General features: G+C 35.9%; 1 protein-coding gene across 7 annotated transcripts in view; it reads left to right on the top strand.

Moving 5' to 3' along the window:
• The window catches only part of LRRC7 (leucine rich repeat containing 7), a 595,712-nt gene that overhangs the window by 349,241 nt on the left and 232,429 nt on the right, over positions 1-14,042 (top strand). The window contains exon 9 of one of the 7 annotated variants that reach the window (XM_045292112.1): positions 9,322-9,731. The exons of the other annotated variants lie outside the window; for them this stretch is intronic. Within the exon in view, the coding sequence (XP_045148047.1) occupies positions 9,322-9,328 (7 nt within the window). The 3' untranslated portion in view covers positions 9,329-9,731. Of the gene's footprint in view, positions 1-9,321; positions 9,732-14,042 lie in introns of those variants that run through there. 7 annotated transcript variants of the gene reach the window in all.

Genomic DNA, 14,042 nt, shown 5'->3' with positions numbered 1-14,042 from the left:
CAATCCTTGAACTAACTACAAGCTTTTCTTTCTTGTTGTGTTCTAATTTGTTCATTGTCAGTGGTTTGCTGTTGTTGCTGTTTTGTTGTATATTGTTTCTTGGTTTTGCTCTGTCTTGTTTTTGAAAAGCAGTAGAACATGAAAGCCACTCCAGGTCATTCTTTTCATATAGACCACAAAGAGGCAGAGGTACTGAACACAAAACACAAAAGTTGTGGGATAGATAGACTCAAATTTACTATGGCAATAAAGGAAAAAGTATAGCACCCAAGGATGTTTATACACAATAAAAACTTTACAGATTTATTTTTTTTTCATTTTTTAAGGAATACATACATTTATTAATTTCAAGGGTAACATTTCCATCATATTGTTATTTCTTATATAATATTAGATTTTACTTACATAATAATTCGAAGCATTTTCTAGGTATTCATACATGCTGATTGAGTGTACGAGTTGGAAATTAAACATAAATATTGAAACTTCATGTTGGAACTAGATAAAAGGTTTTTTTTGCAACTAGCCCATGGGACACAAAAGCAATGAAGTCAGTTTGACTTTTACTTTACTTCCTTTTGTCACTGCTTAGGCCAGTGTGCAGATCTGATAAGTAAAGAATCTGAGGCTGTGACCTCTGCCTGTTTCCTTTCTTCCTTTTTTCCCTCCTTTTATTTGTGGAGCAGAAGAGATCCAGAGAGAAACGTCCAAACCCAGATGCACAGCCCATTTCATTAGAACAGGGTCAGTGTCCCCGTAACCCCCGCACCCTATGAAGATGGCCCCTTCTTGTCCAGTTTTCCCCTCCCACCTTCCTCTTTCCCTACCTGTCCCTCCATGTTCTCCCCTTGCCTTACCACATCCTTCAAAAATCTGCTTCTTTGGGTGTTTGACACCAAGAGATGGAGAAAATCAGAAATACTGAAAACATTTTTTCCATTTTTTCTTTTATTATAATGGTGTTGCAAAGTATTTGTCTTTATGAGGTTGAATAACTTTACTGAGCATAATTTCTTCCAAGTGTGTCCATGTCATGAGGTGTTTGACAGTTTCATTGCTGTTCTTTAGAGATGCATAGCATTTGGCTACATGCACCAGAGTGTATCCATTCTTCAACAGGTGTGTGGTTTAAGGTGGGTGTGCCAGCCCCCCACCACTAACCATGGGTTCAATAAACACAATTGTACGGTTGAGATATATAAATATTATATTAAAGTCATTGAGAGCATGAGAGATAGAAGAGTCACATAATGGAGTCAGACCCATTTCATGGTAGAATGCTCACCTCAGCCCCACTTGGTGGTCCACTTGGAGAAAGGGGGGAGGGAAGGAGGACAAGGGGAAAGGAAAACAGGGGAGGAGAGGGAGCCTAGGAGAGGTCAAGGGAGGAACCAAGAGAGAGTGGGAGAGGAGAGTTCTCTATTGCTAACCTAGGCCTATATACCTTTGGGGGCGTGCAAGCCCACTAATTACAGGTAAAGACATATGTCGCAAGAAGGGGTTGCACTATGGGTTATACAGTAATGGAAGGGGTGGTCTAGGGTCATACACACAATAGGAAAAGGAGGGATTGGAGGCACACATGTGAAAAGATGGGTGGTTCCTAGAGTCAGGATGGCAGCTGGATCTCCATAGGAACCATTATCAGTAGGGTGTGAACTCCACCTACAGGAACCAAGTCTATGACTGCAGGCCTGTCCATTGTCCTTAACAGCAGGGAGCGGGGCTACTCCCTGGTGACTGACTGTCTTCAGGGAGGATGTCTGTAAGCATCTGACCTCCCCCACAAGTCCCCCTTTTGTTTTATATAGAAAATTCAAAAGCCACATGGGCGACATGGTTATTTTCTATAGATTAAAAGCTGTCAAGGCAAAACTTCATGATCCAATTAATATAGCCAAAATTTCAGGCTGATAGCAAACATTTTGAACCCAGGCACTGGGGGTAAAGTGTCCCTTTGCCCATCTTCTATTGGAGGAAGGCATGAGAGATTGGATGCCACGGCAGGAAGAAGTAGAACCAAATAGGAATGTCTGCTTCTATAGTTAAAGCTGCCGGCCACACAGCAACCAGCTATGTGCTTGTAAGAGAAAACCTCAGATCAGCACCATATAGGAGGGTAAAGTGAGGAACAATATCATGGGAATGTGATCAGGACTTACCTACAACTCACAAGGAAGGAAGCCCCCCTCCATCACTAGAAACCTAGCCTTCCACGCTCCTTTGAGAGAGAATGAGGAATTGTTCTTAAACACTCTCTTCCTGTTCTCTGCTCCTCACAGTTTTTGCTTTATGCATGAACTTCAAAAGTGCCATAGAGGCCATATGATTCTCCTTCATACACCTTAGCCTTCTACAGAAGCAACACATGATAGCCAGGAAAAAAATTTTGATTATGAGCAGCACTGTTAGGCTGGAACCCAGGCTATTAGAAATACTTTGAACCCAAGCACGAGGGTCCAATCCTTTCATGCCATTCACCAATTGCTTAATTATATCAGAGCTAGGAGATGCCTTAAGCCTGTCTTTGAATGTATAGAAAATATCCTTCTTAGGCTGATCAACATCTAATGAAATGTTTCCCTCAAACCTTGCAAATGTTTCTTAATCAAATCCCAAGCATGCAATGTTACATTATATAGGTAAGGAGTTACACAGAAATCAGTTACATTCCAATCACATTATAGCATTGACAAGTCCAAAATCTTGATGTTTCAGCAAAACAGTCTGTAGTAATAGTCCAGTCATTATTGTATAAAATGTTCAGCTTTGATAGAGTCCCAGAGTGTCCCTTAGACAGCATCAACAATGGAAGAAATATCTCAGCAGTCAGCAATCGCCATTCTCAGGAATCCGCGAGGTCTTCTTGATGTTTTGGATAACTTCAGGACAGGTGGCCTTTTTTGGTTGTTTCCATCTTTTTTGGTACTATAAAACGTGCTCTGATAAACATGGATGTGAATATTTTGTTTTTTATGTCATGGGGATGTACACCAAGTAGAGAAATTGCAGGGTCATATGGTATGTATATTTAAATTTGTTTAGGAAATGCCATACTCTTTCCATTGTGGCTGTACAATTCTGCAATCCCACCAGCAATTTAGGAATGTTCCAATCTCTCCCCATCATCTCCAGCATTTTTTTTTATTTTGCTATCTGTTGGTGTGAGGTATGATCTCTTTGTTGTTTTGATTTGTATTTCTCTTATAGCTAATGATTGTGAATATCTAGTCATGATTATTGGTCACCTAGATGTAAACTTTTGTGAATTATCTAATCATGTCTTCTGCCCACCTCATGGGATATTGTATTGCCTCCTTGGTTTGGAGGTCTAGCATAGTGGTGTCATGGGACAACCCAGCTGAGGGACTTAATAGCATAATTAGTGCTGTCAGTCTAAATTCCTTATTCATTGTCATTCTGAACTCCTTATTTGTATTTTTTATTGTAGTTTTTTTATTTATTATTTTTATTATTACTTTAAAACACTTTATTGGGGCCTCTTATAGCTCCCATACATCAATTGTATCAAGCATATTTGTACATAGGTTGCCATCATCATTTTCTAAACATTTACTTTCTAAGACCCTGGTATCAGCTCCTCTTTTTTCCCTCCAGCCCCCCTCCCACCCTTATGACCCTTTGATAAATCATCAATTATTATTGTTTTCATATCTTACACAGACTACTGTCTCCCTTCACTCACATTTCTTTTGTTCATCCCCCTGAGAGTCCTTATTCATTTTAAAAGCTTACAATTAGTCATCCAAGCCCTCACAATTAGCCTGTGGTCATCTGGAGCAACTAAGCAAGGAGAGCAATGGATAGAAAGGCAGATTTGCAACGTGTGACTAAATGCCTTCATGAACCATTGTCTCCTTTGTCGTGCAAGCAGAACTCGATGTGACTGGCTACCCTTATTGAACATTTTGATCAAAGATTCTATAAAAGTATCTTGATCAACAGGGCTGAATAAAACTTTGAAGATCATCTTAAAAACCTTGAACCAAAAACATGTATTCTTAAAAATTTTCTCAACTAGTAAAAATTGTCTGCCTTGAGTATTATATTTTTTAAAACCTATCTTATGTTATCAAATGAGCAACAGCAATTCAAAAAAATGAGATAGGAAGTTTAAGGTGCAGAGCATTTATGTTAATGAAAAGGAACTTCAACGTTGGTAAATGCTAGGCAACTGTTGAACTGGTATTGTGCATAATCTCGAAAAAAAGTAAAATTTGGAGGGGAAACGTACTGAAGAAACCGAAGAGAAGCAAGTCCTATCTACTTGAAGGTCACCGCCACCGAAGCACTGCAGAAAGCAGATCTCTGCGGCAGACGGGGTCCTCGTAAACCAGGATTGACTCAACAGCCACTGACAACTTTGAAACAACACTTTCAGCCATAAACATGAATCTGTTCTTCATATATGCTACACCACTGGTGAACTTTGAAATGATACTTTCAGCCATAAACATGAATCCGTTCCTCATATATGCTACACCACTGGTGAACTTTGAAAGCAGACTGTTGAGTGAATACTTTTTAGACACAAAAGAACACATAGGTAATGGCCCCATTTAGAAGAAATAGCTGGTGTTGGGTCCCTCAAATCTGCTCTGACTCGTGAAGGCCCGGGCATAGCCACGCCTCTGTGTTGGATGGGTGGGTGTGGTTCAGGCTGCTGTGGCTGGTCTGTGAATCTAACTCACTGAAGAGTCCCTCATTTTTATTGACCCTCTACCAAATGTGATGGCATTCTCTAGCGATCAGTCTTTTCAGAGGATCTATCTAAAGTAAACAGCCACAAGTCTATATAGCCTCCTTTCCAAAGAGCACTCTGGTTACATTTCTCCCAAAGTGGTTTATTTATTAATTTCGAATAAATGATCTAAAATGCCGTTGCAAGGTGCCATGGAATGGGCTTCAACTCATGGCTGAAACACAACAACACACGGCCCACCAAAGATTTGTTGCCATGACTGAGCCCGCTTTGCAGCGGAGTCAATTCATCTCATTGAGGACCTTCCTCTCTGGTTTAAATCTTCTACTTTACCAACATGATGCTCTCTTCCAAGAAACGATCTCTCCTAGTAACATTTCCAAGTTATGTGAGTTAAGTATTGCCACCCTTGCTTCTAAGGAGGAGGATGGATTTTCTTCTTCCAAGACAGATTATTTGTTCTTCTGCTGATCCATAAAGGAGTTCTGGTCCCAAGATCCTTGTGCAGTGAACCTCCTGGATCCAGAAGACAGCTGTAACATCGGAGGAGGAGCAGCAGAGCCACGAGCCAGAGCAGGGAACAGTGATGGATTTTCCAACCTACAAAGCAAGTGAACTGGGTGCTTTTGTGTAGGGCGCTGGCTTGCAGATGGGATGACCCTGGGCGCTTAATCCAGGAAGACGGGTTTGCTGATTCACAGACCGTGAGTGCAATGCCCTCAGTTCAAGACTCACAGCAGAGTGCTCTGCTGTTTGGGCCTTTATAGGCAGGCCTGAAAACACTCTGTGACATATAATGAGAAACAGCTATCCTGGGTATCTCTCACTGGCATCACAACTTGTTAACTGCAATACACTCTTTAAGCAGGAGATTTGTCGAGTTCTCTGTAGCTATTCCAATGAGTATTAAAACCCAGAGAAATAAAATAGAGAATGCTAACTAAGATAGCGCAGGTAGAATATTTCATAAATGGATTTACACAGTTATCCAAATAGCTTGATTTTTTAAAAAGCACACAAAATTGATATACTACTCTTACTTAGGGGCTAAATGATTACAAACTTTTCAAGTCTTAGTCAATTCAAAAGGCTGAGGAAATAATAACATTGCTATAGACAGACTATTATTATAAGAATAACTTGTAAAATCATAAGCAGTAATCAATAGTGGCACACATTCGTCATTTCAAACATGAAAACTTAATGGACCCTTGACAGTAAGCAATAATTACCAAAGGAGCACTAGTGCAGAATTGATATTCAGCACTAACCAATTAATTCTGAAGTTAATTGAAAAGAAACTTTGCTTCAAAGAATACTATAAGAAATTCTCATGATTCTGAAGAATGTTTTGATGGGTTCATTCTATAAAACCCATAGCAAAAGACATCTTTTAAGATAAGAAAGTTAAAAACATTTTTAATTTGTTGTTATTTTTGAGAATATACACAGCAAATATAAAGCGATTCAACAGTATGTATAATGCTATTCCGTGACATCGGCTACATTCTTCATTTTGTGCATCTATGTCTACCTTCTCTTCTGCGTTGCTCCTCAGAATTAACATAAAGCCTTCCAGAGAGTTCTGTCTAATTTTTTGAGCTCATGTTGTGACTTTGGTCCCATATAGATAGCTATTAAAAAAGGAAACTGTGCGTGGGATATTGTTTACTAGTGAAGTTGAACTATTGTACATTTTTGTTTTGTTTAAATTTTATTGTAAAATATATGTAACTAAACATTTAGCATTTATCCACTGTTATGTGTATAATTCTAGAACATTAATTCTATTTACCATGTTGTACAATCATTAATCAAATTGTTTTCCAAAGTTTTTCATGACACCAAATCGAAACTGATGCCCTTTAATCAATCATTCCCAAGTCTCCCTATCCCTAAGCCTTGTCAGCCGCTAAAAATGTACTCTTTGTGATTTGCATATTCTAGATTTTGATGCCTGAAGAATGAACTTGGATAAAAAATCAACTCTTTTAAGAATGATTTGTTGTTTTTTCTGGCAGTTGTGGATACCATTATTCATTGTCCCCCACCAAAATTTAAATGCCATCCATTCTTGTTTGGTCTTCTTCGTTCAGTGTCCAACCTTCTCACGTGGACGAGGTGATGGGAAATGCCGCAGCCTGGGTCAAAGGCGCCTCAGTCCGCACGGTGACATCTTCACCTCGTAACGCTTGAAGATCTCTTGGCTGCTCCTTCCATGGGCATTGCCTGTCTATTTCAGTGAGGTTAAAGCCTTCACAGCTTCGGTCTTTTCTCCACTTTGTCATGTGTTGTTTTCTGGTCCAGTTATGAAGATTTTTGTTTTCTTAATGGATATTTTTACATAAAACAATATCCATCGTATTCTGCACATGTCATGTTCTTACAACTGCAAAATAAGGACACCGATTTTAAAACGTGGCTTTGTGCACGCACACACGCACACGGTTAGGTTCTGCCTTGCAACCTTCTGCACCACAAAATGACACACTGCCTGACACCGTGCTATCCTCTCAGTCTTTGTTCTACTGCAGCCTGTTCCCCAGCCCGATGTCAATCCATTTCATTGAGAGTCTTCCTTTGCTCACTGACCCTCTGTTTTCCAAAGCATATGGTCTTATCCTTCCTAATTACATGTTCAGAGCACTGGGGATGAAGACTCTGTACCCAGGCTGCTAAGAAGCATGCCTGTTGTACTGCTTCCAGGATATTGGAGAATTAATTATTAGATAATCATCTGAAATAGTTGTATTGAAAAAAAAAAGAAATAGTTGTATTGATTTATAAATAAGTACCACCTTAAGTAGTCACTTAATATTACAACAAAAATAAATACGTAAAATTAAACTTCCAGAAAAATATGTAACAAAACATCTCTACAAACAATCTGTGTATATATTGCTAATTAAGCATACATGTGAATGATTTGTTCAAATAACTTATGTGTTTTCCAAATGTTACTACTGTATACATCAAATTGTTCAAATTTTGAAGCATTTGCTGTTTGTCTAATGTTATTAATAATCACATGGATTTTAAAAGTTTACTTCTTGCCTTCTGTGAAAATGCTTTAAAATTGATGTGCACTAATTTCAATAATAATTATTATTTCAATAATAATTTGCAAATGAAAATACGTCTCCTTCAATGGGGCAAAGGGAAATTTCCACTGAAGCAAGGGTACTTCATCATTATTTACTATAATGTAAAATCATAATTACATGTATCTGAGAAAATCTAATTTGCTTTGTGCTTTGCTATTTAAGAATATCCAAATGTAATTTATAATACATTAGCAAAATCATGGAAGTAATTAATTTGGATAAAATGTAGCACATCAAAAATTATAAACAAAATGTGCAAAGCTTATTAATTGTGATTAAATGTGATTGGTGACTTTCTGGAAAAAAATGGAGAGCAAAATTAAAGTTGAGTATAGCATGATTTATTGATTCAGGATGGCCCTGCTGAAAAATTATATTCAAGAAGAATCTGTCATCATAATTTGTGATCATTTGTCACTTTATAGTACATCAAATATAATGAATGGAGGTACAAAAGCTGTAAAATTATTTACTGTAAAAATTCCAAGTTTTAAAATAAAACAATTACTACTTAACTGAATTAATTCGAAATATGCAAAATATATCAATTTGTGTTTCCAGAGACAGTAAATAGTTTTGCAAATTATTTGCTTCTAATATATGCATTAGTAATATATGCATATTTGTCGTTTAGTAATATATGCATTTGTCATCTTGCATTCAAGTCAAGGATTTTTGAAAATTATTTTTCTTGATTAAAAGTAACAGTTTTTATTAACACAAAAAGGTACCAGGTAAAATTAGCTAATTATATATTTAATAATAATAATAATACAGGGAAAGAATAATTATTCATACAATTGAAAAAATTCTTTAAATCAAAATTCTTCAACATTATTAAACATATCTTCTAACAATATGTTTTCACTTACACACATATATTTCAGTGATATCTTTCAGTTGTTTAGTAAGCACTATGCAAATTAAGTTGAATGATTCTATAGCTTATGGTGACTGATACATTCAACAAGAAAATTTTGCAGATAGGCGAACTTCTAAGACCGTATTGTGTTCAGTGAAATAAAGGGACATTGATGCCCAGAGTAAATTATCAATGGCTCCATTGCTTTTCTGCCTTGAATAATATAAATCAATAATACGTGTTATTTTAGAGAGCTGAAGCAAATGAGCAGAAATATCTTTATAAGTTCTAGTTTGCACAAGTCATTTTCATGAGACTGCTTAAAACTAGATGACCTTTGTTATGAACGTTTCACTTGTTCTTTAAGGCAGTATGCATTCTGCCAGTTATCTGGTTAAATTCCAATATGAGTTTAATTTTCTATTTCTATTTTATCCAATACTTTATCTAATTTGAGGGCTATACCTTTTTGCAAAAATCTTATGTAAAACCTATTTCTAGAAAATTACATGAAAACAGATATACAATCTTTTTACCTTCCTGTACCATAGACCAATTGGTAACTATTTTACTCACCTTCTGCATTAGGAGTTCCATCTTTTGGGCATTGAAATTGATTTTTTTCATCTTAGCATCTGAAGATCCAGAGTGTGCCCCTTGCCCAATCGCCTGAGACAATACAGTGAAACCTACAACAGAGGATGAGGAGGCAGCAGCTTTTCGGGCATCCGAAATGGCAGCATCAGGAGCATCAGCACGAATAGACTATGTAGAGGTAGTTCTCCCAAACTATACTATGAAACCAAACATTTTTGGTGTGCTACCTGCTGATGGGGGCTGCCTTCTTACTGCCTAGTGGTGTACAAAATGTTTGGTCTTTGTTAAAATTTAACAATGAGTTTCTAACAAATAGAGAGTCTTGATTTCTTTCCCAAGTGTGTATAGTGCCTTAACTTTCAATAAATATAAAACTTTATGAGTTACAGAAGAATATTAACACTGAGTTTTGTCAAACTCATTAACTATTTTCCATGCAAAACTGCTGTCACATAAAATTTGTATAAATATTTTATAATGGATATTAAGTTATCATTTAAAAAATCATTCTAAAGCTGTAAATATAGAGATATCTTGAGAAGGTTCCAATCTGGAGAGACTGAATACAGTTCACCCAGTATTGTCTGATGAGTTTAAATTGTAAACATATTTTGCAAAGTGAGAGATTATTCCCAGATGGCCCTAAATCAAGATATGAAATTCTGGTGATTGATTAGTTTTATGTATCCTTTAATCTTATGTATTTTAATGTTAAACACTGACTTAGTGGCTGTGAAACATATTTGTTAATTAACCACATTGCCTTTATTTGCACAGTTCAGTGGCTTATAGCATTTCGATTTGCATGTAAAATGAGTCTCTGTAATGATGTTTTTGCAAAATAAATAACAATTGACATCATGGGTACATTCACTTTTAACACTTTATGCACATTATATATTGAAATTTTGAATAATTTGAAATGCAACAGAAAAGTAATCATATTGGTGATGCTTCAAACAGTATAGCGTATTTCTTCATCCCATATTAATTTAGTTTTGGAATAAGTGAAGATATAATATCTTTAAAATAGCTATAAAAATAATATTAAACAGTACAAATAAAATATGCACATTAATAATATTAAAATGATATCAATTACTGAATTAAATATAATTTTAAGGGCCCTTTTTAGGAAATAGAAAGTATCAAGAGCTATTTGACTTCATAAGTTTCCCTCATTTTCTTGTCTCCACTTCATTCTACTATCTTAGAAGTCACAAGCTCTGCCTTTTTATGCACAACATCTGCTATAGAGAAAAATTGCACTTTCCGGGGCATTTCTATTCTGATTGAATGTACTTTAATTTCATGGAAAATAAAAGCATGAAATCTTATACATAACCTAGGATATAAAACTTTGTATTTAAAAAGCACATATATTTACAGAAGTGGATGTTAATTCTTTGATTAAAAATGTATAAAAACTGATTTTTCCCTGCAGAATCATTAAGATATGTATGTAAAATTTTATCGGTTGACTTAATCGTGTTTGTAGAGTACACAACACTATTTTGTTTTTAGTTCTTGTGGCAGGATCTAGGAATCCAAAACTAACTGTTGGCATTTCTTTAAAATGCGGTGTATTATTGCATTAGAATTTCATCACGTTCTCACTAAATCATGATGTCTCTTACAATATCACCAATTTGCTTAGTTTTCTAAAATCCATTTTAGAATTAATACATTCGGCAGTAAGTTGGTTTAAATATTAAAGAAATATTGCTCTCTTGGCTCTGTATTATTCAAGCCAGAAACTGGACTTTACATTTTAAAGCGTAAAAGATGTGCCCAGCTGAACTTACAGTCGTCAGCAATGTAAAGTAGATAAATCATTGTTAGACAAATAATTGAAGATGCCCATGTTGTATTTCTGGTCTTATAATAGTATATTGCAATTGAAGGCTTCTGTATGTAAGATAAAATAAGTTTTTTAATTAAAAGAAATGAATAGATACCTTAAAAAACTGTTGTGAATTCTGGGGTTTAAAAAATGCATCTGCAGAAACTATTATAAAAGTAAAAAGCTAACCAAAATAGTATTGAATATCACACTCAATTCGTTTTTTCCACTGTACATGTTACACATCACTGTCAATATTCCAAATAGCATAATTACAAAAGTATTGCATATGTTTGTTTTGTAAGGTTATTTGTTTTCCACCTGTAAATATATTTTAAAACACTAGAACACTGGTTCTCAACCTTCAAATGCCGTGACGCTTTAATACAATTCCTCATGTTGTGGTGACCCCAAGCATAAAATTATTTTCATTGCTACTTCATAACTGTAATGTTGCTACTGTTATGAATCATAATGTAAATATCTGATATGCAGGATGTATTTTCATTGTTACAAATTGAACATAATTAAAGCATAGTGATTCATCACAAGACAATATGTAATTATATATTGTACAAATATTAATTTCTAATTACAAATAAATGAAGTTTTGTCTTGAGTCATGGTGTAGCAGGGCTAACAGTCTTCACCCCAGTTATTTGTATGTCGGCATATCTGCATGTGGCTGGACCCGCCTGGAGATAATAGAGGAGCGGTGTCTTGGTTCCTAAAACCATCGTAAATATGTGTTTTCCGATGGTCTTAGGAGACCCCTGTAAAAGGGTCCTTTGACCCCCAAAGGGGTCGCGACCCACGGGTTGAGAACCACTGCACTAGAATGAATTGTAAGAGGATGAGATGTGGTTATATACATCTATTGAATTGAAATAATAATTACTTTTTTAACTGTTGTTTAGAAACAATTCATTGACTATACCTTCAAGGGTAGTGGCATATGCTAATTACACCAGGATTTGACTACATATCCTTAATACATGAAACAAAATGCAACCCTTATGAAAAAAAAGGTATTACTAATTGTGGTTATCCATTCTCCAAGAAAAATGGATAAAATAATTATCCTTTAATTTAATAATGATCTTCATGCTCTACCCATTATAGAGACATAAGCTATTAAAGGGATCATGTAAGATGTCAAAAACTATTTGGGTTAATATAATTTGCTGTTGAAATGGAGAACCATTGTTACAATAATGAGGGGGGATAGATTCAATTATAAGAGGAAACAGGGCCTGTCCTGCAGTAGCCGATAACTAAGATAGATAAATGTATTGCAGTGGAACCCCGGACCTCGACACTAATCATTCTAGAAAGAGCATCAAATGTGATTCAGTCGAGTTCTGAATTTGTCCCATAAGAAATAATCCGTTCTCGACCACCAAGTCTTTACCCTAACCTTGCCTTTTACACAAAACATTACAAAGAAATTTCAAAGTAAATAAGTTCAGAGTTAAATAATATAATTTAAATAAGAAGCAAAACATTTTAAACGTTTTTGACAACTACAGTTTGGCCAATACCTTGAGATTGATGAGGATCTGGATCTGTGGACACAGATGTGGAGAGAGAGTCACTGCTTGGAAGGGGAATCCCCTTCCATAAAATCACCTGTAGCTGCTTTTCAGGAGTTTTCCCTTCTTTGCCTTTTTTCACTAGGACCTGGCTGGTTTTTTTAAAAAAAAAAAAAAAAATTGTCTAATGTGGTCTGCAGTTGACGTTTCCTTAACTGTTTTCTAAAAGGGTTTAATAAATTTTCATCAACAATATTGATAACATGGTTAAGTACTTCCTTATTATGATGAGTCTTTTCAAAAGACTCTTTCTTAGGACCCAGGTTTTTTATCTAAAAACCATGCAAAAAGTAAAAAAAGTTATAGCAAAACACTTGGAACTCAGCCGCAAAAGGTTTAAACAACGGGTACCTACAATACCAACTGATGCTGAGAGACTGAAACTCGAACTACTTTTGTTTACAAAATCACGTGTGTCGGGTCAGATTCCGATGTTTTGTTCAGCTCCAATGTAACATTTTCTTGACATTTCATGTCGAAATTCGATTATGTTGAGTACTGATGCGGTGGACTACCGGGGTTCTACTGTAGAGGAAAACACATCTATGCTCTCTCTGCATGTCTATTTGAAACTGAATTGCAGGCATACACAAATATCCAATACCCAAATAAAGTTAGGAGATTAAATATTTACACTGTTCACTTTTAATAGCATTACTATATAAATTTTATTATTATTATTATTATTTTAGTTTTAAAAATTGCTTTATGGTTTCTAATACTATAACTTTTTAAAATAGCTATAACTTTATAACTATATATACATATGTATATGCAAAATTTGGGACAATATGAATGGTGAGAACCTAGAATCAAGATCTAAAATGTAATACCAGAAACCAATGTCAAACCCAAACATAGGTATCCTGTTAGCAAAGAGGTTATCCGTCCTCTCTACGTTCAGTACCCTGTTAGCAAAGAGAAGGTTATCCGTCCCTCTCTATGTTCAGTATCCTGTTAGCAAAGAGAAGATTATCCGTCCCTCTCTACGTTCAGTGTCCGGTTAACAAGAGAAGGTTATCCATCCCTCTCTACGTTCAGTATCCTGTTAACAAGAGAAGGTTATCCGTCCCTCTCTATGTTCAGTATCCTGTTAGCAAAGAGAAGGTTATCCGTCCTCTCTACGTTCAGTATCCTGTTAGCAAAGAGGTTATCCGTCCCTCTCTATGTTCAGTATCTTGTTAGCAAAGAGAAGATTATCCGTCCCTCTCTACATTCAGTGTCCAGTTAACAAGAGAAGGTTATCCATCCCTCTCTACGTTCAGTATCCTGTTAACAAGAGAAGGTTATCCATCCTCTCTACGTTCAGTATCCTGTTAAC

Source organism: Echinops telfairi, unplaced genomic scaffold (assembly GCF_000313985.2).
Source record: "Echinops telfairi isolate 266 unplaced genomic scaffold, ASM31398v2 ScPeMD7_443;HRSCAF=831, whole genome shotgun sequence".
Taxonomy (NCBI): Eukaryota; Metazoa; Chordata; class Mammalia; order Afrosoricida; family Tenrecidae; genus Echinops; species Echinops telfairi.
This window is presented reverse-complemented; position numbering and strand designations above follow the sequence as displayed.